At 40.0% G+C, this 18218-nt stretch overlaps 1 protein-coding gene across 2 annotated transcripts; it reads right to left on the bottom strand.

The window, feature by feature from the left end:
- Positions 1–808: 808 nt before the first annotated feature.
- ptena (phosphatase and tensin homolog A) lies at positions 809–17271 on the bottom strand. 2 transcript variants are annotated; one of them, XM_079458723.1, is made up of 10 exons: positions 16319–17271; positions 12641–12725; positions 11882–11926; positions 11752–11795; positions 9638–9876; positions 9315–9456; positions 6867–6935; positions 5964–6130; positions 5304–5627; positions 809–1889 (listed from the first exon to the last, which is right to left on the bottom strand). In XM_079458723.1, exons 1-10 carry the CDS (start codon positions 16398–16400, stop codon positions 1704–1706), a joined length of 1383 nt encoding a protein of 460 aa, XP_079314849.1. In that variant the 5' UTR covers positions 16401–17271; the 3' UTR covers positions 809–1703. The 2 variants fall into 2 exon arrangements, with proteins under 2 accessions (XP_079314849.1, XP_079314850.1); XM_079458724.1 differs by lacking the exon at positions 6867–6935 and having other exon boundaries at positions 16319–17068.
- Between the last annotated feature and the right edge of the window lie 947 nt (positions 17272–18218).

Here is an 18218-nt window from a genome sequence, read left to right as displayed (position 1 = left end):
CCAGAGGCGCATCTGTTTAGGGTGACTGAACCTCTGATCAAACAGAAACTGTGCTTGCCGACAGAGGACGAAAAGCACCTCATTGGTCATCCAGGATTCGTTTCTATGACTCCCCGACGAGCAACCAATTACAGTGAAGCGGAACGGTTTCAGTATCCATCATTAGTGGGTGTAAGTTTAGTTTGATGTTTTTATCGACACCAAGGGAGACATATAGCAGAGTATGAAGAGAGCTTTAGAAAAATCAAAAGGAGAAAATGAGGGGTAGAAAGAGAAACATTACATATATAATGTATTTGTTATGACATTAGAGAGGCTAATATTAATCTTGTGACTGTAGTAAAACCCCATATATGAAGAAACAGCATTACAGTTGGACAATTATGCCCATTATGCTCCACAGAAGCCAAGATTAACCATCAAGACTGTGTAGCTCTAATGGCTCAATTGTAACGACATTTTCCTGTAATAAAACAGAAGCCCTAAATAGCTGTAAATGTCAGATTCAAATCACTCAAGTGCTGTGCCTCATCCCAGCAATTTATAAGTGATCAATCATGAGTTGCCGTGTACGTATTATGATCCACCGCCACGGTCAAGCACAGCAAATGCACAGAAATCCGGTATAAACTGTAAAAAAAACACTCTCGCCATGCTCACAAGTATTCATCCAATGGTGCAAGTGCTTTGTATCATGCTTAAATATGTGAACCTGAATGTCCACAAACAAACAAGGAAAAAACACCCCAATTACAGCTTGAGATCTTAAAACTCTGTTTGCAAATAGATTTCAGACGGCCGTATAAGAGAGTTCTGACACATCGGTTTTAATAAAAACACATCATATAGCATTTATTAAACATGGACACTGACTCCAATGACATGCACACCAATTTGTCCTTTAAATGTTGAGTGTTAACATTATTGCAAACACTGGTTCCCTGCGCTTTCGTGTATTATATTTTTATTATCTTAGGATAAAAAAAGAAAAAAATAAAGAAAAAACATCGACAAGTACATGGGATGTCGTGTTTTTCTGCATAATTTATCGTTATACACAGTGGGGGTGGGGTGGAGGGGGCGGGCTTGTGAGGCAAGGAAAAGGGACGCTGGCAGACCGCACCCTTTGTACAATAGCCTGAAGGACTACGTATCCCAGCAAACACTGCGCAGGAGAGGGGTCAAGGGTCTTACCGCCTGCAGACAGCACGAGAAGCATTCACAGTAAGGAGGGGAAGAGCGAGGGAGAGGGCGAGAGATTGATTGCAGCACTGGCCTGGGTAAAGACAGGGAGAAGGAGAGATGTGTGGTGTGGTCTGCTCTGCCTCCCCTCCCCTCCCCTCCTCTCCTCGCCTGATTGCCTAGATTTCTATAGTCTCTTGACACAAAAAGGGATTTTATATACACAGAATAGCTACAGGACCCTCCCGTCCACCTTGGGTGACAGCGTCATTTTCCACACGAGAACATCATCAATCAAAATGAATTAAAACAATATATTGGTCAGGATATTTCAATCGATGGCGTCTGACATGACATAAACTGTCCTCGAGTTGTCAGAGGCCTGGAGGGGGAGGGTCCTTATCTCTTCAGTTTGTTTTCAAGTTTTCTCCTTGTTTTATTTCACTGGTGTTGGTTGGGTTCTCTTGGTTTTGTCCGTCATGTTTGTTTCCGTACGAACGTGTGCAGATGCAAAAGAGTTTTCAGACTTTCGTTATCTGTGCGTGCTGTTCCTCATCGAAAGGTTCATTTTCCGGATCGGAATCAGTGGTGTCGGAATATCTGTAGTGATCGGGTTCGTTGTCACTCACATCTGGGGTGACAGAGGTCGAAGTGCTCGCATCTGAGTTTGAGGGCTCCTCAACAGTTTTGGTGAAGTACAACTTCACCTAAAAAAAGAAGACAAATAAGGACTGTTAAACAATATACCTATAAACAGCTTGACAGATTTTATATCAGCACATAACTGGCGTAGTCTGGGAAAAATTTACATTATATATAAACATAACCGAGTAACACACACTAAATTGATGTTGAATAAACTTCAGCAATTTTGTGATATAAACGGTTCAGATAATAGCTTACATCAGGTTTTGAGAAGACGAGAGAAAGTCGGTCGAGAAACTTCATGGTCGCCACCTTATAACATGTCACATTTACAATCTGATCTCTTGAGATCCAGTTGTCAGCTTTTTACTCGAAATGCACATGTATATCATATTGATTTGGTATACCTTTTGTAATTTTTAAAATAATGTTGCATAATATTCTATTAAATTAATCTGTTGATATATTCAGGCTAGGCCTACTTTCAAACCTTTATTTTATAAATATTTTTTAATACCAATCTTTAAACCCTTATACAAGGTTACATATCTTTGAGCATTTTATTCATTGCTAAAACAAGTTGTTATAGTTATTATTATAATATATAAACGTGGTCACCGATACGGGTATGGTCGATAGGCCGATATAAGACATGTAATTATGGTAATTGAGAAACATAAAATTGTGAAACTAAATTAACATTCATTTTGCATAATATTTATTAGGGATGGGCGATAAATTATTGTTTGCGATATACCGTAGAAAAATCTCCTCGCTGGAAAAATGTGTCTCATCGCGATAATAACGATAAGTCTAGTTGATGACGTACTTTTCGTGCGCGACTGACTCACTGTTCATGTGCGGAGTGAAAACAAGCATGGCGGACGTGAGGTTGAGGAGGAGCTTGTTGTTAAGCGAGGAGCTACCTTTACAATTTGGAACTGGTTTGGTTACAAAAAAATCTGATGCAGCGCAAACTACCGTAATATGCAAGGTTTGCGTACAAAGAGTGGAAACACGTCTTTTGTTCCACCATCTAAAACACAAAGTAGAATACGAGGAAAGTTGTAAGCTATGTGATGCAACAACTTCACGTGGACCTATGGGTAAGAAAATTCCCACCCAGACTAAAATTGCCAGCATTTTTTCTAATTGCATATCATATGATAAGTCGTCTGAAGAAAAAGTACTTGTGCATCCCTGCCACACGTACACCCTCAAGAGAGGGTGTTCAGCGCTGCAGGAAATGTAGTGACATGCCAAAGGTCTCTTCTGAAACCAGCTACAGTGAATATGTTGGTCTTCTTTACCAAAAATCTTAAGGTGTGAGCCCTGTTCTCTTTATGAAAGCTACTGAATCACACTAGTATTATTTGTGTTATATATCTGGCAATACCAGACATGTCACAACACAACGTCATGTCAGCCTCAATTCTACATTTTGCTAACAAATTAAGAGTATATCAGTGTTTACAGATTAATTACATTTATATAAATTTAATTTATTGATTTGATTTGTTTTTTTATTTATCATCTTGTGTATTGCACTATTTTGTAATCTATCTGAAGTAATCGTTACTTTTTGTAGACATGGTGATTGTTAATTTTGCTGTTTGCACTATTTTTGCCACTGTTACACCCTGCAAGTATAAATAAATACAGAAATTTTGTTTACAGTTTAAACTTGTAATTGTTTTAACTATTATTGTGTAATTGTTTGTGTGTGATGTTTTTCAGCACAGTCACTGAACACAATTTAAACATAACATAATCTGCAATTTCACAGAAGAAAATAATTTATAATAATAATAATATATATAAATGTATATGTATATATTATCGTCATTGGTATCGTTATCGCAATAAATACCTGAAATTATCGGGATACATTTTTTAGCCGATATCGCCCATCCCTAATATTTATGCAATATTCTCTTAACTGTACAACATTAAAGAGGTAACACTTCAATATTGACAATTGGTGCAGCTTTTTTGTTTAACGGTTTTAATGCTTCTTTAATCCAACAGAAGATTTTAGATAGTGTATAATTAATGAACAAAACAGAATGTAATTCCTTAAAATTAATGTACAGTTGCTGTACAAATAAATCGCATCAAGTTATTCTACTCCGTATGTTTCACTTTCTTAAATTAGGTCAAAGTTTAAAAATGTAAGCTCAGCATCAAAACAGAACAGACCAAGACGTACAGTCCAGTCCACACATCAAGTTATTGTAGACAGTTAAATGCCGTAGATATTGAATAAAAATACGTAGGAATGCAAACGTATTACTAAAGATACAGTGTACGTGTCTCTGTATCATTCACCTCACACCTACGATATAGCCAGGCTGCCACACAACTCTCATGCTGGGATTAGACTGACAGGATCCTGAGTGCAGGGGAAACAGCGTCTTGTATGTAAGTTACCAAAAACAACACATATCTGAGACAGCCGCAGGATTTTGTCACTGTTTGTGAGGTAAAATGTTTTCTGGTTTTTTATCATATTTGTGTCCCCAGTTGTAGTTACAGCTGGGCTTCAGATAGGACACCTAACAGAATTGATTGAATAAGACTTTGTTCCAAGCCGGAGTGTTAACTGTTACACACAACACAACTTCACAAAGTGAATGATGATTGGTTTTACACTCTCTGTCAGATGCTGGCTTTGAGTGTTTGATGTGGTTTGGCACCGTGCAGGTCGGACGGAGTGTGGCACCGGGGTGCTGGGGGAGCATTTTTAACAGTCTGCTCTCAGGTTGTTCTTGCAGTGATTTTGGTGTCGTGCGCCAACTGGGATGTGGGGAGCCGCGTGGGGTCGAGTGTAGCCATCTTCCTAAGGAACAAAAGGCTAATGCACTAACGTGACAAAAGCAGAGAACCGTTGACCAAACGGAAAGATTTATCGGGAGTAACATTTCCAAATATCGACTAATAAATCGTCCTCGGCAATATATCGGTGAACCACATATATAATAATAAAACTATGATGAGCATTTACATTAGCTGATCCAAAAAATTATCCAATCCGTGACCCAAAATCTGTAAAGCGAGTTTTGTGATTCGTTGCACTACTACAGTTACGGTTAATGTTCGGATTACGAGTTTAGGCAAATTAACTGAAATGAGCATCACTACACACAGAACAATTAGATATTTGTAATATGTGCAGGAAAATATGAAGGGGGACCAATAGAAATTATTTATCAAAGAGAAATGAAATATGGAGATCTTACGTTCCTGCCTGACAACGACATTGTTTCAAATTTAAAAAACAATTTTCTTAAAAATGCTATTAACTTGGTGTAAAATGAGAACAAAACTGGATTAAAATAACAGCATGTACTGATGCCCTCTACCGAGAGGTCCCACAGAAACAATGAGCAAACACATGATTCTAAAGTTAAATGAGGCATGTTAAAAAAACCTCATTGGTCCCAGCAGAACAGCAGCTAAAATCTACTGCAACTCACCTTGAAGTTGGGTGAGAAATATCGGTTAGCTTTATCTTTGTTGGCCTTATCAAGGTCGTTTTTCGTTAAGGTCAGTATCAAGTAGTCTTTATCTCCGTCTGCCGTTGCCGCTCTCTCTCCTCCCCTTTCTGCCACTTTTTCAAGCCCTCCTCCGACGACCCCTCTCTCCACGTCTCTTTCTCTCTCCCTCTCCGCCGGAGAGCTCTGGCATTGAGAGGAGAGGCTGTCCACGTCATTGACCACTGACCCGTTCTCCACTTTCTCGCCAGCTTCCTCGGGACCCGGAATGAAGAACGTGTTTACCCAGAAATGGAACATTTTATCCTGCACAGCCACACAAGCACACAGCAAAGGTTTACATTTGATGGCCATAAATAGCAAGTGTTTACAAACACGAATTCTCATTCCAGCAACTGTGCTTATAAACACAAAGCGCTCATAAACAGACATAGGACAGACATGCTTTGTTGGAATAAAATAACTTTATAAAGAAAAGTTTTTTTCTAAAGCAATGGTAAAGCTGCTGAATCAAACAGAGATGCACAACAAAAGAAAACCCACAAACCATCAGAAGGCAACACCTCCCTGCTGCCATGGCAATGGCCCTTACAACGCATGTGGTATGACGTGTCATTGCGGGTAAAAGGTAACAGTTCTCACCTTCTTCATCATCTTGCTCAGTTTGTGAAAGAATTCCACTTTGATGTCGCCGCAAACAGGAAGAGGCTGAGGGAACTCAAAGATCATGTGCTTTTCTTCCCTTCGTGTGTGGGCCGGGTTCGACGTGTGGATTTTTACCTTCAACTGATACACAACGAACTGAGGGTCTGTTTTAGAGAGATAGAGAGGGTGAGAAAGCGATGTAAATGGGAAGAAAGAGAAGATGAAATTAAAAGAAAACAGACACCAATAAAACAAACATTATGGGTGATAAGCAAATGCAGCACGAATGAGGTTTTGAAGAAAAGGAAAAAAGAAAGGTAAACGGTGTTAATTTTCAAGTTAAATGACTCAACCCCAGCTCTGACATCATCAGTCAAGACATGTCAGTGATTAGGAATGGGGTTGATACAGAAGGAGAGAAAATGAAAGCAGAACAAACACCACCTCACAAAACCATAAGCCCGACCACTGCATGCACCCAGCACAGTCAGCCAGCCAAGAAGACCTGAGACCCATTTCTGCTGCGAAAAACCCGTTTTAACAGGTAGGTCATTCTTTTAAATAACAAACACTATGGTAGATTTGTCATATTGTACAGTATGAATAAACGTTCCGGCCATTTCCATGCAAAGTATTTGTTTTACACGGAATACTTAATTGTGAAAAGGCAGATGCATGTGTATCAAATAAATTTATGGCTATTTGTAAGTGTATTTGTAAAGTATGGTTTTGTTCACTAAAAAGTCTAAAGCCATTTTAAGGACAAACTTGAGATCTTTCTACTTCATTTTCAAGGCACCGGGTCTGTACTGAACTGTAATGAATGCACTACAAGGCAGGGCCTATTGAACATTTGAAGACCTTTCCCTAAACAGTGGTAGTAAAGTAATGCTGTTTTACCCCAGTGCCAGCTGCCTTTCTTGAAGCCCTGGGGATTCACATCACTCCTGTTTTTAACAGTACTGTCCCCTTAGAGAAAGAAAAGGAAGTTAACACCACCACCATCATCATCATCATCATCCCGGCCAGGAGCCTGGCTGCACGGCACTAGCCCTGGCCCGACAACCACGCTCAAGCACACCGGAAAATCCAAACTCTGAATCATGGAAGTTCTGTGATTAAATCTATAGTTTTGGTTCTGATTTTGAATGATGAAAAACATCCCAAAAATGGCAGGGTGCAATTTGGGGTTCAGTCTGGTTGTGGTGCACAGGTCCATCGTTGTGAACGGAACATACACGAGCACACTACAAACGAATGGGGGAGTGGGAACCGAAATACAGTATGATTCTGTGACACACGAGACTGTGGTACAGGAGTCGATATGAATAGAGCCCTCAGGAGAATTTATCAAGAAAAACAGGAACAGAGAAAGCCAGAGTACTAATGAGTGTTAGAGTGTTAGGAACAGAGCCAAGGCTTCATATAGAGTAGAACACACAAATGTGACCCAGTCTGTGAAAACCCAGCTCAAGTATTTTTGTGATTAGCTGTTTTCTACATAAAATCATCCTACATAATATAAAGAACATTGTCAACAAATTGTCATTTCCTTCAGTCTGCACGGGTTTTTCAAGTGCACCACATGACAAATATAGAGCAGCAGCTAATCACATGACAACAATTTGGAGCTATAAACATGGATTTTGGTTGAATTTGAGATTTTCACAAACAAATTAATACATTGCCCTCGTCTTGTGATTCCAATGCTAAAAGTTGTGATTTAACATCTAAAATGATCTTTATACGTTTACGTTTTCTGGCAGGTGGACCTTCCTAACTGTGTGTTCACATAGAGCGGGAATCAGGCGTCAAAAACGCGCTATTCGCGAGTAGTTGGACCCTTGAACATTTTGTGTTTACTCGCTTCATTCACGCGTGAAATTCGCGTCATTCGCGAGTGAAATTCGCTTCACGAAAATGTTTTTACAACTTACCAGATTCTCCGACCTCCTCACTCACTTTCTTCCAAGCAAGATCCTTTTTATTCCTATTTTTATAAAAATATGAACACGTATCATATAGCTCCGGGTGTCCACACACTGAGATGAGCTTGTCCTCCATTTTGTATTTCTGCCTCTGCTCGCTACGTCGTCTACGTCACTACTAGAGCAGGCTCCTGATTGGTTAACGCGGCGCGAATTTTCGCCAAAGTTCAGATTTTTCAACTCGCGCTATTCGCCTCATTCGCGCCGCAAGCGCGTCTATGCATTGACTTAACATGTAAATCACTTGCGCTTGACGCCTCATTCGCGCTCTGTGTGAACACACAGTAAGTCTTTCCAAATACAAAGGATGCATGTCCATCGGAAGCAAAGTGCTTAAGCATCTGACTTTTTGGTATCGGTTTTAAAACATGCAGGATGGAGGAAACAAAGTGCGGGACTGATGTGAAAAGAGTTAAGAGAAATAAAGTGACCTGATTGATGCGAGTTATAAGAGTTCATAAAGAAAAATAAGTTATTAAGAGCTTTCATAAAAAATAAGGTTCAAAAAGTTCTCAACCGCTTTCGGGAGTGAGACCTGGGATCAAAACGTGAGGGTAGCGGGAGACGGGTGTGAAAAACGGGAGTTCTGACAGGTATGTCTATAAGCGATCGGAGCTCTCTTGTCTCATGTGAGCCTGGGAACAGTGGTCTGGGCAGCAAACAGAACAGAACAGTTAGCATCCTTAGCTTACTTTCGCCATGGAGTCGGAACTAATTCACTTATGTTGCCTGCAAAAACAAAAGGGGCATAGCTGTTGTAAAATCCCTCTTAATCACGGATGTTGTTTCTCGCTCCGTGCCGTTTGTTGCTCTAGGCTACATATGTTAGCTTGTTCACCTGCGTACAGAACACGTTTTTAGTGTTTAATGTCTCACACACTGCGCACAGCACAGCCGCGGTGCAAAAGGGTTTAAGAGCCAGCATCTCCGTTACCCGATCCAGAATTTTATTCAGTATCGACAGCGATACCCGATACAAATATCGGATCTCAGCATCCCTGGCTGTTATCTTGATTCTGGTTTAGGAAAAACAAATCCAGGTGCTTGACCAAAGACATTTCAGACATACTCGATTCACATAAATTACCCTTTTTTTATTCAAAACTGTGAATTTTGCAAAATGCAGCTAGTTTGCAGGTATAATATTAGATTTTGGGACTTGAGTGTGGTTTTCACAGACTGGGTCACAAATGCATTTCTTTGTGAAAGCATCTACAGCCCCACATGACAGCAGAACTAGGTGTGTTTCATCAAACAACTTTCAAAACATCTGCAGATGTTCTACAGGCAGAAAATAGCCTTTTATAGTAGTCTAAAACATGCATTTAAGGATGTCCGTAAACGGCTAAATAAAACTTACTGCAGGTGCCACCACTGAACATAGGCAGAGTCTGGAAAACCATCTTATGGAAGAGGAGTGCGACGGGTTTATAGTCCAGCTTGTTCTTCAACAGATAACTGTAGTAATACACATACCTACGCTGGCTGGGTATGGTTACCCCCTAAAATAAAAAGGAAGGGCTGATTGAAAATAAATGTTAACCAAAAACATAACCTTTTACTAATCCTTAAAATGACAAAAACTTAAATACCTTCAACATGAAATAAATATAACACATGCATACAATAAAATACTTGTCAGTTTCACATCGACAATAAAATGCAGAAGCAAATGGTTTGTACCTTTTTATCCCTGGTCCTAACTTCCCCATAAAAGTCCAGTGCCTCCTGCGGCTCTGAAAACTTCTTGCGATGCAAAAGGTAGGCACTGATCATGACCCCCGTGCGACCCTTGCCAGCCTTACAGTGGATGGCGGCAACATGGTTCTCGTCCTCTGACAGCCACTGATCCAGATCCTCACAGAAAGGCTTTATTAATTCCAACTGAGGTGGGTTGTGGTCTTCGAATGGATACTGTGCCACTAAAAAAGACACAAAGATGCAAGACTCAGTACTCAAGAATCACTTTTATATTTGAACGTTACGTTTTATGAGTAAGTGTACTCAAATTAGAGCGACAAGAAAGCATGTCAATAACTAAAATGTGCTGTACTTGAGCAGAACTGCTAGTTTTTATGGCAGAAGCTTCTTATTCTGCTTAATTTTTTATAAGCGCAAGATATTCTTCATTATAAGAGTTTCAGTTGTCTCCTCAGGTTAAGAAATATGACAACAAAGAGTGTTGGGTGGACTATCAAGACTCACTCTTGGTGATAAATATAACCCATAAAACTATCACCCACAGACAACCAAATTCAAGCTAAGAAACTACATCTTCAATTTAGGTGTTTACGGGCAAAGACTACATGTAGTTCAACACCAAACATGACAAAACGGATTTAAAGGAGCTTAAACTAATCAATATAAAAAACCTATTAATTCTAGTTCCAGTGTCACTACTGATTACCACCAAACCAAGCTCCACTTATGCCGAGGCCTCACCGAAACAGTTTTTTTAACCTTGAGAGTTTTAAACAGTGGGAGACCACAAACATAAGGACAAAAAATCCTAGATTTATTCATCTTGCTCCTATAATGTGTGATGTGACGAAGAAAGCACACCACACACAAACAGATTTTACTCGAGAAAGTCCTGACTGCGAACACAGGAAATGTTGCAAAGTCTCTCGAGATTTGAGAATACGTTTTTTATTATTTTTAATCTTTGTTTATTATATATATGTTCAATATAAACAAATGTGTACATATAACCTTTTATGTAATTGTATTATTTATCGTTGAGAAATTCCTCAAGCAGCGTCGTCTCAAGCATTTAAGGTGGCACAGCACTAGATATAGTTTTATTGCAACTCAAATATTGTTGTATTTACATCTTCACAGTAATTAAAAAATAATATTAATATTGTTTTGCAAAAAATAGCTGCTGAAATTATCACTAGAAAGAGAGGTATCTAACTCCACTCGACCTATTTTCTCTGTTTAACCCTAACCATCAGCACAAATGCGATGATATTGTTTGTAATGCTTGTGAAAGAAAATTGACGGAATAAAGAAAAGGGTTTCCTGAAGTGATAACTACAGTTGTTTTGCTTCTGTCAGCTGGCTTTCTGATTGGGTATTGTTTTGTTCCAGGTGACAATCAACAGAATTTATGTGCGTTTGTCCTTGGGGTTTCCCCACACATCAGGATGTATTCAATATTCAATGTTTTGCGATCGGAGTAGCAACGATGTTCTTCCGATCAGGTTCATTTCCTTTTAAAGCAACAACGAGCCCTTCTGGTGTATGGTTACCCCATGTGGTTGATAAGCGCAATTCTCTGATACGTGTGCCGTAAATAGTGTCTGCAAAGATTCCCTGTTGTGAGCTATACACGTGAATTGGTTTACAAAGCTGATGTAACCGGCATACCCAGATGTCCACCACTCAGGTAAACAACATCATTGTGTTACCATAAGTAACGGAGCCTATTTGTTTGTAGAACGTATGCCGTAAAGCAGGTAATGGGCGGTGCTTGTGAACCTACCCGCATACCAAAGTTACCAGTGTGATTCCAGCCGATAGAGGGCTGCTTAGGTAGCAGAGGCAGTAAAATTCGTCCAGTTACCCTACCACTAAAATAATTTTAGAGAGATTATTTTAAGGTTGAAAAACAGCTTGTTGTTGCTTTAAAACACATCACACTACAGGAAAATCTGATAAGATAATCTTTAGAGCCATTTGAGATCATCAGGACTTCACCTAGGACTGATTATCTTGTGGTGATGCCCCAGCATTAGCAGACAGTAACACATAATGTATTTAAAAGGTGGAATTAGAAAAAAATGCATGCTTACCCCTACAGTTGAATTTTGTAGCATCATAGTGTCGTTCGGCACATCTGAAAAAGCACAGAATTTATCAGTTAGAGTTTCTGATTTTCACACATTAACCCTTTCATGTATTCGAAAGGGACCAAATACTTACAAATTATAGATTTTATAATGGTTCTTGTGTTTGGAGTCCAGAAATCTAGAAGTACAAAAACATCAACAATGAGAAAAAACGAATTGTCTGCATGTGTTCTTTCTTTCCTAGAAACAGCCAAAAGCAAGCACTATATATCGGCTTGTAAATTAGCCACTATAACTTATAATGGACAACAGTAAAAATAGGTAAGAGCATTTTGATTCTGTGTTGAAACAGTGCACCAGTAAGAGTCCAAGCAAGCAATGAAGAGAGAGCAAATACAAAAAGGGATAAAAAGGGAGTGTGATGAGAGACACTGTTCACACAGCAGAAGAACAAAAAAATTCATTTTGCAAAAAATATTTCGTACATATGGAACATTAATGCTTATGAGGCGGTTCAAGACACAGTAATAAAAGCTATATAATTATAATGAGAATCAGAATGATCACCTCAGAGATGACGTATTTCTGTATGCAAAACCCCAGAAACGAGTTTGCATTTTAGGACTTCCGGTTCCATCGCCCCAAAGTCTATGGGCTTGTTAAATGGGTTTTTGGTAAATCGCCTGAAATAAGGTCTTTGGTTAATAGAACCTCTAAATAGAGTGCTTACTTCCGGGTTAGCATAAAAAAATATGTCATCTCTGAGGTAATGGGTTGGGCACAGGGGCTATCCACAAAGAAAAAAAAGAGACAGAAAATGGAGAGCGAGAGAAAAATGGAGAGATGGAGACATCCATCCATGTCTAAAGATTCTTTCTGCAGCTGGACTTACCGCACCACATCATCAATGTTGTTTCTGTACACCCCCTCCAACCGTTCGGCTGGGAAGCCCATGGCAATAATATTGGGATATATGTCTAACATGATAGTTAAGGAACACAAGGACATAAATGCACTTAACACTTGCAAAAACAAAAGGGAACAAAACAACCACAAACGTTATTACAACGGTATGCAGTGTATGAAGTCACAACAAATTTTGAATGTGAAACCTTTGCTACTAATCCAGCAGGAACTATGTTCACGGGAGATCTCAGTGGAAGAGAAATTATGCAAAATCCAGTCTAAAGAGGAATAAATACATTTTGCACGTGCCAAAAAGCAACTTGCATCAGGTCTCAAAATCAGGTCATGCTGTAAGTATTCACCAAACTCCATCAAAACACCAAAAACAACAAATAGAAGATAAAAGTAAACTTGTGATGCAGATACTGTTGTAAATGTCAAACACCACACATACTCACGCATTGACCTTTTAATTTTATAATGTGGTAGACCGTAGGCACAAAAGTTGCTGCACGCTCTCCACCTACACAAACCAGGGCATCACAATCCTTACCTACACCAGCCGGGTCAAAGGTTACAGAGCAGCCGCTGCGCTCAAAAACAACTCCCGCACTTCATCATGACAGACAACGCTTTGTTTCCTGCTCCAAACTAAGCCTTGTTCTTTCCCTTTTCATTTTGGTCTCACTTCCTCATTTTCTCTGTGCATCTGTAGGTATTTCTACTTTTTCGTGCTCCCTCCCATGATGTGTGCATACTCTGGGGGAGGTTCACACCTCAACCACAACACAGCCAAAAGAGAGAGAGAGAGAAGTAGGGCTTCTCTGTTCTGTTCATTTCCTGCTGCACGCTGTCAGAATGGAAAGCCAGAAGCTTTTTAATTGGATGAGTCACGCTTATTTTTAGCCCTATTCCTTTTAAACGGTTTTTGCCTCAAATATCACAACTAATGTTAAATACATCTTCAACTCTTAATAGCTCGTGTTCACAACTGATATAGACTGGACAAATTACCACAGGCAGTAAAAGAGACATGGTCAAATTTGCGTTGCATTATAAAGCAAATAAGACAACCGGTTTTTAATGGAAAAGTTCACCTTAAAAATGAAAGTTGTGTCATATTTACACGCAGCCTTGTCATTTCAAACCTTTATGAATTTCTTCTGCCGAACACAAAAGATATCTTGAAATGTTGGTAAGAGAAAACATACTTGGAAACAAATGTATAATGCAATACAATGCAAGTCGCTTTGGATAAAAGCGTCTGCCAAATGCATAAATGTTAAACTGTTGATCCCCATAGACTTGAATTGTTTTTTGTCCATACAATAGAATTCAAAGGGAAAAATGGTTTTTGGTTACCAACGTTCAAAAAAGCATCTTTTGTGTTTTGCAGAAGAAGAAAAAAAAAGAACGGTTAAAAATTATAACAGAATTGAAGGTGAACTATTCCTTCAAGAATAGCATCAAAAACACTCAGTGAAGTTGTATGCTCCACTTAAAACTAAATCAATAATTTATCAAATCTCTTGCAAACAGTGCAGTTCTGTTCACTGAAGTTAAAATTGGTGCAGATCACCATGGGTAAAAAGACTTACAAAAAAGTCGAAACACTTTGCAAAAAAATTACTGAGAAACCCAGTTTCCTTTATGCAATGGAGCAAAATGATCAGGTATAAAATGGTAACATAGGTCAAACAAAAGCACGCTGATGCAGCATAATAATCAGATTTAGACTTTTCCATCTGTGCACTAAACGATGTTAACATTTAATATTCTAGACACAAAAAGCTCATAGTAAATTAAACAGAATCATACATGCCGAAAATGTCTCCGTTAAATGTCTCCGGACAAGCAGGACTAAAAAGGGCAGAACAGGGGCGGTCACTGCACTGCATCCAATTCCCTGCCTTTCGATCTCACGCATAAACTAAGCAATATCTCAATGCCAGCTAAGCAACACTCACATTAGTCACAGTGAAGCCAGCGGTTTTAACACGCAAAGCATTTAAACCCAGAAATGCTAACAGGCAAAACAACCCTTCTGAACATGGCTGCAGTCTGCACTGTCACTTCAACCACATGCGCGCATCTTACAAATCTTAGAAAACATGCAAGGTGTGAGCCAATGAGATTGAGAAAGTGTAAAAAATCATAGAGTTCATAAATATGAATGATCCCTTTCAAGTCTTCAAATATTTCCTTGGCACACATGTTTAACACAGCAAGAAAATGACTGATCTTAAAATGTGTGTTTTCATTTGACAAAGTCTACATTACCTACTTGGCAAACTAAATCTGCATGTCTCTCATAAAGATACTCTCATTGAACATGAGGCTCTGACAGCTTGCGTGACATTTGAACTTTCCCAGCATGCTCAGCAGACCAGTGGTGTAGCCTTGCAGACGCAGGGATGAAATTTACTGAAGCAGATTGCCATACGGCAGGCCAAGAAGTAATGTAGTGCAACCATAATAATCATCAGTTTAATGACCAGCCTGAGTTAAAGGGCACCACTTCAGAAATTCAATATGAGTGCAAAGCGGTGATGATGCATTTGGGTTAGAAAGCTAAGATTCACCAATCTTCTTAATCTTGATATCTTTTTCTATTTATTCACGCTCGCAGGGCAGCAGGAGTTACTGTCTTAACAGCTGAACTGACACACTTCCTCAAATATACAAAGCCAACACTCGCTGGTGCTAAATCTAAATCTGCTAAACAAATCGCATTTTCCTCTTCTCTTGGCCTTTTCATAAATACCAACATACAAGAGTTGACCATTTCCTAAATTTTTGAATGCTCAGACTCCCTAAAATCCCTAAAACTAGGGGACCACTAAACACCAATATGGAAAACATTTAATATCAGTCGGATCAGAATGAGGAAGGTCCATCTGATTAAATATGGTGGGTTATGCATCTCTGGCTGTCGGGTGACCCACCTTTACACCTGGTCCAACTTGCTACCCCAAATAACACTATTGAGGACTTTACAAGATGTACCAAATGCACCCCAGTACGAAGTGCTTGTAAATCAATTGTCTTAGAATTTCTAAGAATAACTCAGAACAGTAAACTAGAGGCTGAATCACACATTATGTAAACGCACAGACCCATCATCTCTTAAAATTATTAATACTCATTAATCTGTAAACTAATGAACAGATTAGTCAATACATAAAAGCAGATTGGTTTAATCTGCAGAATGTATCACGAAGCTGATGTAATGCATTAATTGATGGTCTTTGCATTAAAACGTCATAGATGAGCTGGGAAAAGCACATTCACCGTCTATCTGTCTTATAGAAACATGATGGAACCTTCAGCTTGGAAAGAACCCGTCTGCCATTATAGCAATTTTGCTGTCAAATCAGAAAGCTGACCAGCATTGGACTAAAAAGGTTCAAAATGAAATAACCACAGTGACTAAGCGTTTCTAAGGAATGGTGCAGCCTTGCAAGGTTATGCCTGACATTTAAAAATGCATAAAAGACGTCGCCGAGACGTCAAAGGCAATGTGCATTTCACACCTATCATTCTCACTTCTCATATCCCAGACCTTTCAGGCCAATACACGACTGGGGTAAATATTCTACAAAATGTAAAAACAGACAAATAATACAAGAAGAAGACTGGACACATTACAAACGGCCAAGGATACATGTCAGGTCCAAGTCGAATCCATCTTCCTGATACCTCCTCTTATTCCGACTGACTATTTCTTTAATTTTGGTCATTGCCATGACAGCAGTTCAAAGCACTTCAGTTTTATTCCCGTTTACAGTTAGAGAGAAAGGGGGCTACGTATGGTCTGGATGGCTACGTGCCTCGTTCGCCCGAGTGTGTGCGGGCTGGCCCGGTGGGTCTCGCGCAGCGGCCCGGATTAGGGCTTCGCGCAGACTGGCCTCTATCCGCTCCGGCGCAGCAGGCCCGACTCTCCTGGTCGCGCAGTCCTCCGAGCTGCTAAAAAGGTCCACAGATCCTGCGGTCCGGTCAAACCGGAACAGATCCGATATAATAACAACAATAAGGCAGAAGTCTGTGTGTCCGGTGCGTGGGCCGTGTTCAGGTCCAAAGAGAGGAGCGAATCCTCTCTATCTCCGCGCGAAGAAAACACACAGCCGAGCCTTTCCCGACTAGCATCGCCCGCTAGCCACCACAGCTAAAACCCCCCCCAAAACACTCCTCCTAACGAATGATCATCGCCGTCGCTGGATGGTCAATGTAGTTCCGTAAAAATGACAAGTGACAGTCTCCACCTTTACCACGTGTTAAATAAGCAACGATGGCCGTTGGAGAAGTATAAAGATGTTAGATTTTTCGGTGGGACTCATCTCTCCTCAGGGCGCTCCGCAGCTCCGCTCTCAAACTGCCATCATGGCTTCCCACGGAGGAAAAAAGAACGTAGATCCGGCTCATTCACCCAGCGAGAAAAAACATATCCCGCCGCCACAGGCAGAAGCAGTGCGCGGACGCGTGACGTTTCGTGGTCAAGACATCCGTTTTAAACGCTCGCGTTTATAAAAACATATCAAGTAAGAACGGAATACACGTGAAGCACACGCTATACAGAGCGGAAATTGTGGACATTTCAAACGGCCGCTGTGTTAAAGCGACATTCACGCTGAAGGGCGGAAGTATATGAATGTGAGAATACGCGGTACTTCTCCCTGTCAGAGCGGTCACGTGCGCGCACGGTGTCGGTACATTGTTTCGTTCCATGCAGAGCGGCGGTCTCCCCCACCCCGGCACCCCTTGTAGAGCTAAGGACTAATTCACGGAACAGGTAACCTATATTGCAGTGCATCGGGGTATTTAACAAATAAAACTACGGTTCCCCCCCACACTAAACATCATTTTCTGCGGTTCGGGAAAGTACTAATGTTCAAGTCCTGTATTTTAATATATCAGCCTATTCAGATTACATCATTCTTTTGATGATCTCAACACGAGTTATATTTTACACCAGAACTGCGTAGTTTAATTAGTCATTGAGAAATCACCCAGATTGGCTTGACCTACATATTTATAATAACTCTATTCATATACGTATGTATTTATAGTAAAATAATAAGCAGTTACAGAGATTTTATGGGAAAGGCCGTAAGCGCGGTTGTGCCACCTGTTGTACAGTATGAACACTACACCGTCAATTCTTTAATATTAAAAGCAATGAAGTACTCATTGTTATTTATGTATTATGTTATGTAAGAGGCCTAGTAAACAATGCATCTGAATAAAAAGGGAATATAAGAATATACAAGGATCACGCCAAACCTCTGTCTAGTACTATGTGTGACATCAAACCCAAAGGTTAGTTTAAATTCACTGGATCTACGGAAATAGGTGTGTGTGTCTGTTCGGTCTTCTTTCAACGGCTTGGATTGAAGATTTTCGTTCCCTGGAAGAATCCACGCACATCTTGTACATACTCACTGTACCCTGTCTGAGAAAGCACCACGACTGCAGTTAGTCGATTTAAATAGGGTTACTTGGAACATATAGGCTCTCATCCGCAATAAGTCTAATTGGAAATCCTAAATACATTTTTGGAGTGCCTC

Source organism: Barbatula barbatula, assembly GCF_947034865.1.
Source record: "Barbatula barbatula genome assembly, chromosome: 6".
Classification (NCBI taxonomy): domain Eukaryota; kingdom Metazoa; phylum Chordata; class Actinopteri; order Cypriniformes; family Nemacheilidae; genus Barbatula; species Barbatula barbatula.
Note: the sequence above shows the minus strand (reverse complement) of the source record. Positions and strands in the feature narration are given on the sequence as shown.